At 32.4% G+C, this 15,208-nt stretch overlaps 2 protein-coding genes across 6 annotated transcripts in view; one reads left to right on the forward strand and one right to left on the reverse strand.

Moving 5' to 3' along the window:
* The first annotated feature begins 350 nt into the window (after positions 1–350).
* LOC132753420 (uncharacterized) lies at positions 351–7,770 on the forward strand. The gene is made up of 7 exons (XM_060743885.1): positions 351–371; positions 1,787–1,847; positions 3,544–3,608; positions 4,130–4,255; positions 4,772–4,862; positions 6,615–6,802; positions 7,591–7,770. The coding sequence occupies exons 1-7, from the start codon at positions 351–353 to the stop codon at positions 7,768–7,770; spliced, it is 732 nt and encodes a 243-aa protein (XP_060599868.1).
* A 1,917-nt stretch (positions 7,771–9,687) lies between these two features.
* The window catches only part of LOC132753416 (uncharacterized), an 81,740-nt gene continuing 76,219 nt past the window's right edge, over positions 9,688–15,208 (reverse strand). For all 5 annotated transcript variants that reach the window (XM_060743878.1, XM_060743880.1, XM_060743879.1 and 2 more), the window contains 3 exons: positions 15,060–15,169; positions 14,485–14,801; positions 9,688–14,236 (listed from right to left, as the gene is read on the reverse strand). In XM_060743878.1, coding sequence (XP_060599861.1) covers positions 10,971–14,236; positions 14,485–14,801; positions 15,060–15,169 — 3,693 coding nt within the window. In that variant the 3' untranslated portion in view covers positions 9,688–10,970. The remainder of the gene's footprint in view (positions 14,237–14,484; positions 14,802–15,059; positions 15,170–15,208) is intronic.

Below are 15,208 nucleotides of genomic sequence, written 5' to 3' on the forward strand. Positions count from 1 at the left end.
AAATAAAACTACTTTAACAAACGAAAGTATAATTATACTGTATTTCAGCCGTTGAATTAAGAAAATAATGAAATAATCATTGCAAAACAACTTATAACGAAACAGAAACTTTAAACATGGGCAATTACATATATTTGCCTGACAGAAACGTTATAACCATGACATTGTCCCGTACGTTTTATTAATTTTGGAAACATAGCCTACACAATAGTACGATTTTTTACATTCCATGGGTAGTAAAGGAAAATGTTAATTTTTTTGTAAGATGGCACATATGCCTTTTGAAACTAAACATTTTTACATGAAATGAACCAAATATATAATTTTGTTATTTTCAATGTTAAATAACGATGCATGGTGATGACGACATGGTGATTTTTAAACCCCAAACAAGATAAAGAGTATTTCATCATAAAAAACTGTTCGATGTGTCATTAAACTTGTATGAATAATTTACTGTAATGGTTATCCTTGTAAAAAATACATAGAATTTTTCCAAATATATCCAGCCAGACAGTAGCGACACATCAAATGTCGTACTTAATTGGTAATGAGCCTTTAAATACAAAATATTTTGTACTGCAGTTTGCGATTGGCCAAAATAATTATTAAAAAAAAGCATTGTGATAGAAATTTTTGCCATATGAAGCATATTCACTCTAAAAATGACAACTGGGTAAAGATTGTTAAAAACTAATAAAATTTTCCAAAATGATCTGTGTAGGTGGTGGTCTTGGTAGTTTCCACTCCGGATCACGACAGTAAGCCACATTGAATTCACCAGAGCACAGTTCAACCACCGCATCTTCCAGAGCAGAGGTACAGTGCGAATGACCGTAGAAAGGATTTCATGATCAATCACAACGAAAGTGACCTGGGCCGTCCAGGAATCGAACCCGGGTCTCCCGATTCACAGTGCAACTCTCTACCTATTGGGCTAACCGGACGGCTACTTAATTATCTGTTACCTTATATACACGCATTTAACGCCTTTTTCACCCCCCCCCCATCCCTTTTGCTGACTTGTGAGAGGCTAAAAATGACCACAGATCGATCATAAGGTAACGTACAATTTTTGAGTCTATCTCAATCCGCACTTTGAAATCAATTTTGGTGGAAAAAATCAACGCAAAATAGTGAATTTTGGCAATTTTTGTCTTCACGTTGTCATGGTAACAGGGAATTTAAGACTGGGCATGTCGTTACAAAGTCAATGTTCCAGTCAACATTTGTGCCAAGTTTGATTAGTATTGAAGCAGTATTTATAGTTTAATAACAATTTGAACTTGTAACGGGAGACTTTTCAAAGAAAACAGCATTTTTTCACAAAATGCTCATACCGTAATGGGTTAAAGGGACTCCGTGTTTGTTTTTTGATACGACGGGACTAGAAATATTATTGTGAGATAATGTTCCATTTGATGTAGGTATAGACCAATAGCTTTTGTGTAAAGTTTTATATCATTTGCTTTCTCCGTTTTTGTTTTTCTTTTTTTTCCAGAATAATTAGTTTAATCATGAGAAATGACCCAAACGCTTGCAACGCTTTTCACTCAAACTGGGCTATGAATAGTTAAGGAGTATCTTTCTTAAACATCTTTTGCATATTTTTCTGTTTTAAATGTCCCGGCTGATCTAAGTAAATTCATATTTGATGTTTTTAAGTTTTTTATACCTCAGCGGAGTTCCTTTAAACTTTCCATATATGAAAGGAAACCTTTCCTTGTCAAAAGCACTGCATCTCCTTAGATGTTTAATTGATATTTGTATACTTTATTTCTTACAGGGAGACCACTATGATAAAAGTAGACATGTTGTAAAAAATCTTCACATGGGAGACCACAAAGGTAATGATCAATATTAAGTTCAGCAATAAGTTATCTCCCTTCCTATTTATTGAAATGCATAACATTGGGTAATACTAGTGTTACTATAAAAAAAGTATAACTCAAGTAAAATTACAATGGAGGACAAATGACATTATGGCAGACATTACTTATGGTGGCATGGCAGAGTGTTTACCATGGCAGGCCATTATTTCCTTGAGCAAGAAAATTTACCTGATAATTTAGTACTTGCTGGTCTAAGACTGTTTTTACAAGATGACAGTTTCCAACATCATCAAACTAAAATATAATCTATATAAATCTAAATGACATTATACATATTGTTTTTTAACAAAATTATCCTTACATAAAAGTGTGTGCCTCGTTCAAGACACATTTGAATCTTAGGTGACAGACATAGATTATGGTGCCCTGCTAAGTTTCATTTATTGTAAGTATTTGATTAAAAGTAAAGAACTGGTGACAAGCGATTTTTTTGTTATGTGTGCACACTAGTATTGACTGTTGTACACAGTGATTATTTTATATTAAACTACATGAATTGTTTTTGTTGTAAAGTTGGATTCCAACTGTAACAGCTTACATAATCATTACATAATATTGCATAATATTACTCAAGAAGTATGACATATATAATCTTAAGGAATACTTTTCAAGAAATATTAAGGGTTTAAACTTTAACTGAGATTTAAGCTTATTTTAAAGTTTAATGATATCATGTTTTGATGTATTGTTTTACAGACATTTCATTCTTATCATACACTAGTTTAATGTCGATTATAATTGTATTTAGTAACTTTGTAGAACTTAATGCAGTCACTTAGCATGGGCTAAGGTTCCTTTATATACATGTAGTTATATACTATGTATAGAAATGGTTCTACTTTCACATACACTGGCCTTTAAACTTAGTGAGATTAAGCATTTGTATATATAAGAAAAGATATTAATTAATCTTAATAAATTCTGTGAAAAAAAAAAAAAACAATTACTAAAATTACTTACAAATTTATCAGAATGAATGAATTAAGATAATCTCTAAGGTTCATATATCTTTTCTTTGTTTTGAGTAGCAGCCATCTTAAATTAATAGATCTTTATTTTTGTTAATATAGATTAAAACAGGGCTTGCTACTATTTAGGTTTATTAGTTTATCAGCACAATCATATTAATCATTAAGGTTATTTCTCATACTTTCAGTTATTACAATTTAACAACTTTCAACTGGTTTAAATCTTTTATTTACTGGTTTATTTTGATTATCATATTTTTGGTTCATTAAAAACAGTTTATATTAAAGTACATTTTGCCAACTTGTTTAGTTTTAAGTAACTTTTAGTCAAATGTAAATAAAAACTTAGTTCATTAAAAATTTGATTGCTTTAAATTTATGCAAAGTTTTTTTTATTTCCCTTAGCATTCAAAGGGTGGTGTTATCCTGATGATTAGATTTATCCCATTAAACAGTACTCCTGAGCAAACTAAGAACATTAAAAATTAAATAGGTAATAAATAATAAAAGTAACTAAATTCTATTTATAGAAACAAAAGCTTTTAAATTTTCAACACCATAACAATGGTCCGAAGTGGGATAGAGGCCTACTTCTATTTTTAGAAACAATTATTAACATAATTTTCAACACCACAACATTTTCATTAATTTTTGTTTGTTCCATACAAGATATGATATTGTAGAACTTGGTGCAGGAACTGGATTGTTTACTAGGAAAATATTGGATCAGTTAAAGAAGGATATGCCAGTAAAAATCTTAAAATTTTCCAATTTCTTTAGTTTTAATGATTTATCAGTGTTCCAAATGCTTTCAAGAGTTATTGAAATTTCCTTAAACTTATACTAAATATATGATCACTTTATGACATCAAGTTGACTTCATAATCAAATTAGGCAATTTTATGAATGGCAGAATTTCCAAAAGTTATATACAAAACAAGTAAATATTTTGTGCAAATAACACGGCAGTCACTGTCAATGTTTCATAATGATAAACATATATTTAATTTTACAAGACACTGTTGCTGAGAAATGCCAGTGTATTTTTGAAAATGAAAATTTTATAATGACGTTCACAAGTTTTATGCATAATTCTAATGAAAACATAAATGATTTATAGATCTGTTTATAAAACGTTTTGAAAAACTTTGTCTTTACAAATATCATCAAAACAGAAATAAAAGTTTGGAGGTCTGAGGATGTGTTTGAACACTGTTTCTTTGCTGGTTTTTTTGTTAGAGATTTCGTATTGTTGTTTTTATACTGTAGAACATACAATATTTAGCAACAGAGCCATTGAAAGAATTTTTATCAGTATTGAAACAGCGCTCACCTAGTGTCGATTCCCTTATCTGTTCAGCCACAAAGTTACCCTTTCTCGAAAATTCAGTACAGGTATGCTATATAACATATTCACCAAACTTTCAATAATTTCCTGTTTTTTTTTCTAAACAACGCCTTAGTGCAAAAACTGATTAACTCCTATTAAATTTAGAAGAACTTATAACGTTACTGCACTAAGGTGATGAAAATCTTTGTCTTCAAAAGGGTTTTGCATTGAAGAAGTTAAACTGTAATAAAATTATTTCACCAGCAGTCAGCAACGTAAAAAGTCTTTATTGTTTTGTGCAAGTGCTACATTTTTTGTAATGCATGCATGCATAAACATAAATCATTTGAAACAACATAAAAAAATATGGTACATTTAATGCAGGTAACTCGAGATCTACATCTTCGTATGTCTTTAAACTTATGTGAGCTGAGGTTAGTAGTTGCCTAGGTTCAATTTTTTGCTTCCTAGAATACATTGTATAGGGTAAAACACCAGTATGGGGACAACTGGAAATTAAAATGAACTCTCTGAACAAACTTATTAAATCAAGTCCTTTAATAAGCTTCTATATATTTCAGAATATTATTTGTGCTCAAAGCTTTCACTGGTTTGCAAACAAAGAAAGTTTGACGGAAATACATAAAGTTCTTGTTCCTGGAGGTAGATTATGTAAGTTTTGATTTTTTTTCTTACAGGTATCAGGAACCAAAATTTTAAATCATTTTAAATTTTGGTTTGTGATACCTAATGACAAGGTATTTGTTTTGAAAAATATATAAATTTCCTTTTCCTTTCTTTTTCCTTTATTTTCACAGAATTGACTCTATACTTGTGGCATAAGCTAATTTTAGTTCAAAGCATTATCCGTGGTGTATCTTAGCTATGATGTTATCTTAGTTCTCCTCTTTTCTCAGTCTTTATCTTACGTTAGTACTACTCTTTTCTTAGTTCTTATCTAATGTTAGTACTACTCTTTTCTTAGTTCTTATCTTATGTTAGTTCTCCTCTTTTCTTAGTTCTTATCTTACGTTAGTTCTCCTCTTTTCTAAGTTCTTATCTTACGTTAGTACTACTCTTTTCTTAGTTCTTAGCTTACGTTAGTACTACTCTTTTCTTAGTTCTTATCTTACGCTAGTTCTCCTCTTTTCTTAGTTCTTATCTTACGTTAGTTCTCCTCTTTTCTTAGTTCTTATCTTACGTTAGTACTACTCTTTTCTTAGTTCTTATCTTACGTTAGTTCTCCTCTTTTCTAAGTTCTTATCTTACGTTAGTACTACTCTTTTCTTAGTTCTTATCTTACGCTAGTTCTCCTCTTTTTTTCGTTCTTATCTTACGTTAGTTCTCCTTTTTCTTAGTTCTTATCTTACGTTAGTTCTCCTCTTTTCTTAGTTCTTATCTTACGTTAGTTCTCCTCTTTTCTTAGTTCTTATCTTACGTTAGTTCTTTTGTTTTCTTAGTTCTTATCTTTTGTTAGTTCTCCTCCTTTCTTAGTTCTTATCTAACGTTAGTTCTCCTCTTTTCTTAGTTCTTATCTTACGTTAGTACTACTCTTTTCTTAGTTCTTATCTTATATTAGTTCTCATCTTTTCTTTGTTCTTATATTACGTTAGTTGTCCTCTTTTCTTAGTTCTTATCTTATGTTAGTTCTTCTTTTTTTTCTTTTTCTTATCTTATGTTAGTTCTCCTCTTTTCTTAGTTCTTATCTTACGTTAGTTCTCCTCTTTTCTTAGTTCTTATCTTACGTTAGTTCCTCTCTTTTCTTAGTTCTTATCTTACGTTAGTTCTCCTCTTTTCTTAGTTCTTATCTTATATTAGTTCTCCTCTTTTTTTCGTTCTTATCTTACGTTAGTTCTCCTTTTTTCTTAGTTCTTATCTTACGTTAGTTCTCCTCTTTTCTTAGTTCTTATCTTACGTTAGTTCTCCTCTTTTCTTAGTTCTTATCTTACGTTAGTTCTCCTTTTTTCTTAGTTCTTATCTTACGTTAGTTCTCTTCTTTTCTTAGTTCTTATCTTACATTAGTTATCCTCTTTTCTTAGTTCTTATCTTACGTTAGTTCTCCTCTTTTCTTAGTTCTTATCTTCCGTTAGTTCTCCTCTTTTCTTAGTTCTTATCTTACGTTAGTACTACTCTTTTCTTAGTTCTTATCTTATGTTAGTTCTTCTTTTTTCTTTTTCTTATCTTATGTTAGTTCTCCTCTTTTCTTAGTTCTTATCTTACATTAGTTCTCCTCTTTTCTAAGTCCTTATCTTACGTTAGTTCCCCTCTTTTCTTAGTTCTCATCTTACGTTAGTTCTCCTCTTTTCTTAGTTCTCTTTTTTACTTATCTTATGTTAGTTCTCCTTTTATCTTAGTTCTCCTCTTATCTGTTCTTTACCTCTTTTTTATTCCCACCTCTTAGTTATATGAACTATTATGTTATAGGTTTGGTATGGAATGATAAAGACTCGACAGAAAAATGGGTAAAGAAGATGGAAGGTGATATTGTAACACAGTATTATAATGACGACACACCACGGAAGAAGAATGAGACATGGATTAACGTGTTTGATGATTGTTCATTATTTAGATTTGTAGAACGTCGGATACTACCAGGTTTTAAGGGTATGAAGGTAAATGATTTTAAAAATCAAAAGTTTTATTACTTGGAATTCACTTAATTTCGTTAACATGAGAACTTTCGTTGTTTGGTCACAAAGAACATTTTCATTGGTTCTTTACGTTCGTGGACTGTTTATTTTTCCAAAAAGTATAATGTAAATAATGTGATGCAAAATAACCTTACAGCAGATGAAATGAAATTATGCTGGATCTTAAATTCGTGGATTGACTTATCCACAAAAAAGGAAATCAGTGCCTTACGAATAATTATGATTTTGCTACTAGTAAGTCAATCTGTGCTGAAGTTAATAAATAAATGATTATATGTGTGAATAAAAACATCAAAGATTAACATGACTGTGAGGTATACTTATCTTGAAACATGTTTTGATATGTACTGTTGGTTGAATAGCAAGCAGTGCAAACCATGATTAGATGGTATGAATGCGCTGAGTGATCTTGGTCTGCACTTGGCGCATGTGTAAAGATTCAGTTGATGGCACCAGACGAAATAAAAGGCTAGTTGTTTTGATCAAGGAAAAAGTCACTTGAGCTTTGCACTTTTGAATTCAATTTTATCTCACTTAAATTCTGCCTATATTTGAATACTTTGATCAATGTTTAATATGTACATTTTACTACTTTACTGTTTGTTAAACAAAACTGAATAAATAGATTAAATCCAGATTATACCCATGTGAAAAAAGTGACTTCGCCACATGAATCATTTTGTTATTAAGAACTTTTTTTTAAATCTGAATATCATTGAATAATAATATTACCCGCATTTTGTTTTCAGGGTGACAAAGATTTTGTGCTCAATCATTTCATGTCAATCAGTGTAATCGCGAGGCTGGACCCTCCCAGAAAAGAGGAGGCGATGAGAAAATTACGAGCTGTGCTTGACGAAACATTTACAGATGATGAAGATATAACTATTCCTTTTATATCTGATTTTTATTGTACCGAGAAAGTTTAAGGATAAATTGTGGTTTAAATTTAGTTGAAGTGTCTTGGTTTTCGTATACTAATGTTTTTTTCATTTATTTAAAGTAAATTAAACAGATAGAACCAAAGTTTGTCTCACCATATTTGAACATTTCATTTTTTACCATATGAAAGTTAAGTCGTATAAATTAAATGTCATTTAAACCTACAAGTCATATATCTGTAGGCATATTTTCTTTTTTCTCTCAAAAAGCCAATTTATAGTAATAGATAGTAAAATTGTATTTTCCCTGTTGACTTACATGTACAATGTTATGAACTGATGTCCATTTAAAAATATCTTTGGTATTTAAAAATGCATGATCAATCGAGTTAGAAAGTCTTGTTTGTTCATGTTTAGTAGATTAGCAAATTATTTCAGACTTTATTCTGTGTTGTTTTTTTCTTGTCAATAAAATCATAAACTTCCTCACATATAATAATTTTTGTCATCAACTTAATCATCACAATGATGAATTATTGTATTAGTGTAATAATCAGATTAACAGGTTCTTATTTCAGCAAATTACTCATCTTATATTAATTCATCAAAGAGGAGTAAATCTTGTGGTATTGCATAAACAAAGTTTTGCAGTACTCTCCCTTTGCCTATTAATTCTTTGTCATGATTACAATCAAATTTGCTGTGAAATTAAATATTTTTTTCTGAGGTTGTTCTTTTGTCTTGTGTATTGATAGTGAATATCCTTATATATAATTGTATACATGTATTATAAATTGTAAAGTCAAATCACTTGTCCTTCATCCATGGGGGCTTGGATCCCATCGGGAACTTGAAGATTCTTTCACGAAGTTATCCAGCTAGCTTATAGAACACAAATTACATTAGTGGTTCTACTCAGGTGTCTGGTCATGCCTGAACAAATGCAAAAAGGAGCACCCAAGGTCTTCCTCCACAAGCCACTTAACAACCTTTGCAGTGAATCCTGTATTACTTAAGTATCAGCTATTAACCAGTCAAATATATTATTCAGCAAGTTAAGGGTAAGAATGTCATCACTATTGACTGCTTCTTCTTCCAATATTATACAAGTTAACACAAGAAATGAAATCTTTTTTTTGCTGTGTCTAATGTTTTCGAACGTACAATGCCTAAATTTGTTGCTACCACCAGGGGATTGAGATCATATGGTATTGAAATATCTAAGTTCTCTGAAACTAGTCAACTTCTTCTATCAGTAACTCGAGTTCTACTATTCTAAAATGCTGGATAAATTTTTTTCTAATAACCCCTCCAACTTGGAGGATTATGTTGTTTTTTTTTCTTCTTTTTTTTTTTATCTTGGTATACAACAGTACTTTTCAGCTGTAATAGTGGAGGAAAACCCAGTGTTACCGTATGGCATACCACTAGAAGTTTCTAAGCCAAAGTAAGCAATCGAGTTTTACAGTTGTACTAGAGGAAGATTTATCTTATCCTTTCACTGCTCCATTGGTATACAAATCTTGCTTGCCCTGCTTTCTATTTGTTACGTTTCCATTTTTGGTCATATATTGGCAGTCGTTCCACCTCACTTGATTTTCCTGGCTAACTAACCAGTTGAAACCAATTTCTCCACAACTGACAAACTACTTATCCCACAATGTCTTTATCAGTGGTAAGAAGAGACAAATGAAAACTATACTCAATGTTCAATATTACTTGTGACAGAGAATTTTTTTTTTCTAGCCCGAGGATCAAGCCAGCAACCCTTGAATTACAAATCGGATGCTCTCTACATACCTTACTTACAGACAGAGCAGGTTCGAAATACTATACTGCATAGACTGTTTATTGCATTTATTGGCTAATAGTGTAGCCTGGTCCCATATCATACAGATGCCAGGGAAGAGGCTGTTGTCTTACAGTTCCGAGGAGAAACTTGTGATAAACAAGAAAACAAGGAAATATAGAACATATTTTTTTAATTTATAACTTTATAATGAAATAAGCACTATTGTCATATCATACTTAATAATGATAATTTGTTTTCATATAAATATATGTGTATGCTTTTTGTAATCAACTTTTATATACACAAACATCCTGAGTTACTAATATCGTCTGATTTTAAACAGTTTTCTTATAAAAACATATAAAAAAAACATACGAAAAGTATAAATCGCTAAAATATCATGTGGTGAAATATAATATATATGTAATTGTATATCAATATATTATCTTTACAAAACTTACAATTGATATTTTCTATTTTTGATATTAAACAAATGAACTTTAACCTTGGTAAAACTATTTTTGATCGAAAATTGCTCAATAGAAATACTTAAAAAAGAAAATAACCATTTTTTTACTTTCCCATAAAGAAGTATCAACTTCGTATAAAAAATTCTGTGCTTTGAAATTTTTGTTTAAATATTGTATGTTTCTTGATTAACAAAAAAAATTCTAGGAGAAATTATTTTCAGACGTAATTGCTTATTGTACCACAAAAGAAAATAACACATATACATATATAATACATACAATACACATATATTTGTATCACAGTCAGTTATATATTACAATTTACATACATGTACATATTTTTTACAATCAGAAATCGCCAGGTAAAACAAAGAAAATATTTAACAACGTATCCTTAAAATACATTTCTTTATGTTTTAACATGTATTTCACCACAGAAATGAACACAATTTGTTCTAAAACCTTTTTCGGGATGCACATTTTTTAGTTATTAGTTCTGAACAGAAAGTATAGACAAAAATGTTTCCTTATTATTTCTAAAAATTTAAAAAGACATGCAGAACTAGATCAGACTTTGGCAAATTCCGTCAAAGAGTGTTGCTATCATTTTAGCAAACATTTAGAAGTGTAATACCTATTTGTGGAACTCGCACAGTGCTGATTGTCTGCTGAACATTTTTAAAATATGGGCTGATAAAAAATGAAACATTTACACAAAGAGGTAATATGGTTTTATAAATTTGAGTATTTTACACAAACTACACGTTTGTTCCGTAGATAAAACTTAATTTTTATATATTAACCTTTTGTAATTATTTTCCCTCTTTCAATATACACTATATATAACAACAATGTCTATTATTCAACCTTCAGTTTAGAAATGTTATTTTAATGAAATCCGATTTAAAATGAAAACTTAGGGCAGTTTAATACAGTAAAAATATATGAACACAATCGTTTTTTTAAAACATTATTTCTTGTTCTGCCTAAACGTAAGTGATATCAGTGAAACTAACATCGGTAAGTTCTTCAAGACTACTGTTGTCACGACGACAATTCAAAGAATATCTACACGAGCAGTCAGAACCGTCGGTAGAACTGAAAGAGTCTCTGGCCTGGGGGCCATATTTGTTAAAAGATTTAGACGTTGGTTTTCCTCGATTGGCACTACCAATGCTACTATTGCTGGATGTGCTTGACCGATTATTGTCGCTATAACGTTGAAACGTCGGTGGTGGTGTGTAAGTTGCTGGAACACGTGATGATGTCATTGATGATGATGAGGAAGTAGGCACAGGTGACGAGGATTGTGAATGTGAGGTAACTGAATTGTTACTGTTCGTAGAGGTTGCGTCAAAAATGTTACTTAATCTTTTCACACTCCATGGAAGCTCTTTCTGAACATTCATAGAATGCCTGTTAACTGAAGTGTCTAGTGATTTATGGCAAGTTGGTTCAATAGTCGACTGTGGCCGAGATTTCACATTTCCTGCTGAGATTTTAGGATTTCTGTAAGAAATGGGGCCTTGAGATGACGTTCTTGGATGGGCAAGTTCTGATTGAGGTTGTTTTGGTTCTAAAGATGAAGCACGTGACCTGAACACATTGTTCGACTGAGACTTATCAATATTAGAAACATTGTTTGACTTTGAATTATATGAACCAACTGGAGAGTCTCTACTTCTTACGTTAGAAACTGGCGACTGATATCGTCCTATTTCACTTTGAGCACTATGAATTGAATAATCAGTAATTTCACTTTTATGATTATTAGTGTTAGAACTATTTCCTTCGGGATTTTGAGCAGACACTGCAGACGTTCTTGCTCTATTCGACACGAGAATATTGTCTCTTCGTTTTGGAACAGATGCAAACTGAGCATTTTCATTTGAGCTATCAACAGTATAACTATTTCCTGATGAAATTGCAGGCACTGAATTTGGATTTGTACTAACACATTTTTGCGTAGGAGTTTTGTTCATTGCTTCTCCTGCTGTTGGGAACAAGTGTCTCTTTGCACTATTTGGACTAGAATCAGTGCGTTCACTATGGTATGGAGGTGGGTCATTGTAGGGTGGAGGTTGTTCAGGTCGCCTTGTTGGGGTAGTTTCACGACTGAGCACCCGAGGACTTCTTCTCCGATCTAGATCACAAACATCACTACTACTTCTTTGTAAATGTGAAGTTTGTGGTGATAATGTATTATTCACACCAAGTCTACCTCCTTTACTGTTCGAAAATGAAATATCTTTGTCAGCAGACGACATTTTTACTAAAGGAGATCGACTTGATTGTTCCTCTAGGTAGCGCTTCAGAGATTCCTCATAAAACTTACGTGGATCATATCTCGGCTCTTCATCCTCGCTAGAGTCGGTTATAGATCCGGTCTCTTCACTTATATGCTCTTCGTGAATATCAAATTGTTTATCAAACTTTTGTGATGGTGAAGAGAATCTACCAGATTGTTCTTGATACTGCCTCATTGACTGTTCATATAATTGTTTAGCTTTCAAACTAGCCTGTTTCACTGATTCCACATCATACTCTTCTGGTGACAATCCCTGTTTAAGTAGATTGCTACGCTGCACGGCTTCATCGTAGGTTGGTGGATTTTCTGGTCGGACTGTACCCAACTCCTCAGACTGACTTGAACTTCTTGAGATTGAATCAGAACTAGAACTTTTATTGTCTACAAGAATCTTCTGAGGAATATCAAATGACATAGGAATGGTCATCATTGTCATAACACGTGTTGTTCCAACCTCAGTGTCAGAATCGGAATCATTTTGATCCTCGCTAGATACTGAATTCTCTTCCATAGGATATTTCTTATGTTCAGCGTACTGTGCTATATCGAAACTATTGCTACGTGCTTGAGGTAAAATTTCATGATTGCCTTTCACAGGAGTGTTTTCACGTCTTAGGGTTTGAGACTGTGTGTTCAAACCCTGAAGCACAACACGTGGTGGAGGAGATGTTCCCTGTAGCCCACTTGAGTAGATATTTAACTGTTTCATTGCCACCTGAGCATTATTATTGTAAATGTCTAAATGAGGTGGATTGTTTTTGTCCTTCACAGCATCAAAATCGCGTCTATCTAAAGAATCTTGTGAACAGTAAGTTACCGACAACTTTGGTGACTTAATGATGTCTTCAGCTTCTTTTGATGTGTTTGAACCGGAGCCTTTCGGGGAAATTTCTGCATTTAATGGGAAAGACCTTCTATTACTGACAGGTATCGGTGAACGTCTTCTCAGTTTAGGCGATGTTTTTGGAGATGATTTCGGTGAAACAAGGTAATTCATTTTATTCATAGGCTTTCTGTCAATTTTCATACCTATTTCACTATCATCATGGCTTTTCTGTTTTTGAAATTCAACAGCATATGCTGTATGTTTTGATTGCTGATTTAGCCATGCTGACATCGCACATTCCTCCTGTTCTGGGGTTTCCACTGAGGAAGAAAGGGGATCGGGACTATTTTGACGATTGAGGAAGGATCCAGAGGAGTCTGAGAGAACGCTATCCCGCGAACTACCCAATGAGTATTTTGATTGTGGCGACATAGGCAAATTACCTTCACTTGATTGTTTGTATAAATGCCTACGATTTTTCACAGTGTTAATATCGTCAAATTCCATCAAACTTGGTTCCTCGAAATATAAATGAGCACCACTTGCAGATTTAACTAGGGTACCAATGTCTGGTCTCCTGTAACCTTGCATGATCATTTCAGAGTCTGCTTCAGAACTTTCTTCAACACTTTTCAATGATTCTGTTGATCGTCGCTTCAACTTTTCAGCCATATTTTGATTATAGCGCCTATTGTATCTATTTGGCACATGAAAGTTTGATTCAGACGAATATCGTAAAGGTTTTCTTTCAAATTCCGTATTTGGACTGCCGCTTTGATCTGAACCTTTTCTACGTGTATGTCTTGGTGGAGGTACTGGGTTCTGAGGAACATATCCATAAAAGAATTGACTGTCTAAACTCTGACTGGCACGCTCAATGTCCTCGCGTAATGCCTCTGGATGAATAAATGATGTGCTGCGCAGGTATGGACGAACTATGTCATTTCCATTGCCGTCTTCATCATAATACTGAGAATCACTGATCAATCCTGAATCTCCACTTAGATTTGCGGGAGAGAAATTAGACTTAGCCATGTGGGAACCATGGTCCATATCCCTGGAGTACAAGATCTCTCGGTCCAGACTGTCTATAGAAGAATCGTCACGACGGAAATTACCTGAAAAATGAAAGGAAATGATAAGAAAATATGAAGAAAACCTATGACACTTTAGAAATTTAAATTCATTTAAACAATATTAAGTAATAGAAAAGAATTGTCTCACATTAATCATTTTGTATGACTCAGGAAGATTTGACTGAAAAGAACATTTTATCGAAATGAATGAAAAATAAAACTGTGTATATTCATACTAAACAAAAACATGAAGAAATGAAATATAACTTTCTTAAGAAACTTTTACTTACCACTGAGTACACTATGCATGCTATCTGAATCTGTGCTAGAATCCTGGCGGATTTTCTGCTCGACAACATCACCGAAAAGAAGAATGGCCTCTGTTCCGAACACCTGAGCACAATTCTCGATCATGTGTTGTATTAAAGCAGGTGGTGTTGCGAGTGGGTCGTTATTTCCTTTCGGCCACAACAGACTCGGTGCTATACACACGGATAAATTATATGCGGTCATCTTGTTCTCTTCTGATTTCTTATCAATATGGTACAGAACACACATGAGGTGGCGTAACAATTCATAATGTGCGTCTGGCAGCTTTGTCAATGTGCTAAAATACATGGAAAAGAAATTAAATTAATAAACTACCTATACACTGACAACAAAGTACTGAAGTACACAGATATTTATTCATCTTTTTACTTAAAGATACAGGTAAGCTAAGCAAGTAGATGCAATAAGAATATCTAAAATTGAAAAAAGTCATTCAATAAAAAAAGAAGAAAAATTAATATACTCTTCAATCGGGAGAAAATTTTAAGAAACTCTTCAATAAATGAGATAATTTAAGTCCTTTAAATATACTCACTCTTTGAGTTTGTTATTTTTCTCGATAGGATCAGTGTACGAGTTAGCAGCAATCCAGTCGTCAAACAGCTCTTCCATCAATAAACTATTAGGTATACTTCTTAAGTAATCCTGAAAAAAGAAAATACAGAATATATAAGCCTATAGAAA

Source organism: Ruditapes philippinarum, unplaced genomic scaffold (genome assembly GCF_026571515.1).
Source record: "Ruditapes philippinarum isolate M1 unplaced genomic scaffold, ASM2657151v2 ctg3961_1_1_1_1, whole genome shotgun sequence".
In the NCBI taxonomy this organism is placed as follows: domain Eukaryota; kingdom Metazoa; phylum Mollusca; class Bivalvia; order Venerida; family Veneridae; genus Ruditapes; species Ruditapes philippinarum.

Coding starts and splice junctions, on each gene's coding strand:
- LOC132753420 (XM_060743885.1), top strand. CDS start 351: ATGCATGGTGATGACGACATG. Junction 372..1,786: donor TGCATGGTGATGACGACATG/GTGATTTTTAAA, acceptor TATTTCTTACAG/GGAGACCACTATGATAAAAG. Junction 4,256..4,771: donor TTCTCGAAAATTCAGTACAG/GTATGCTATATA, acceptor TATATATTTCAG/AATATTATTTGTGCTCAAAG.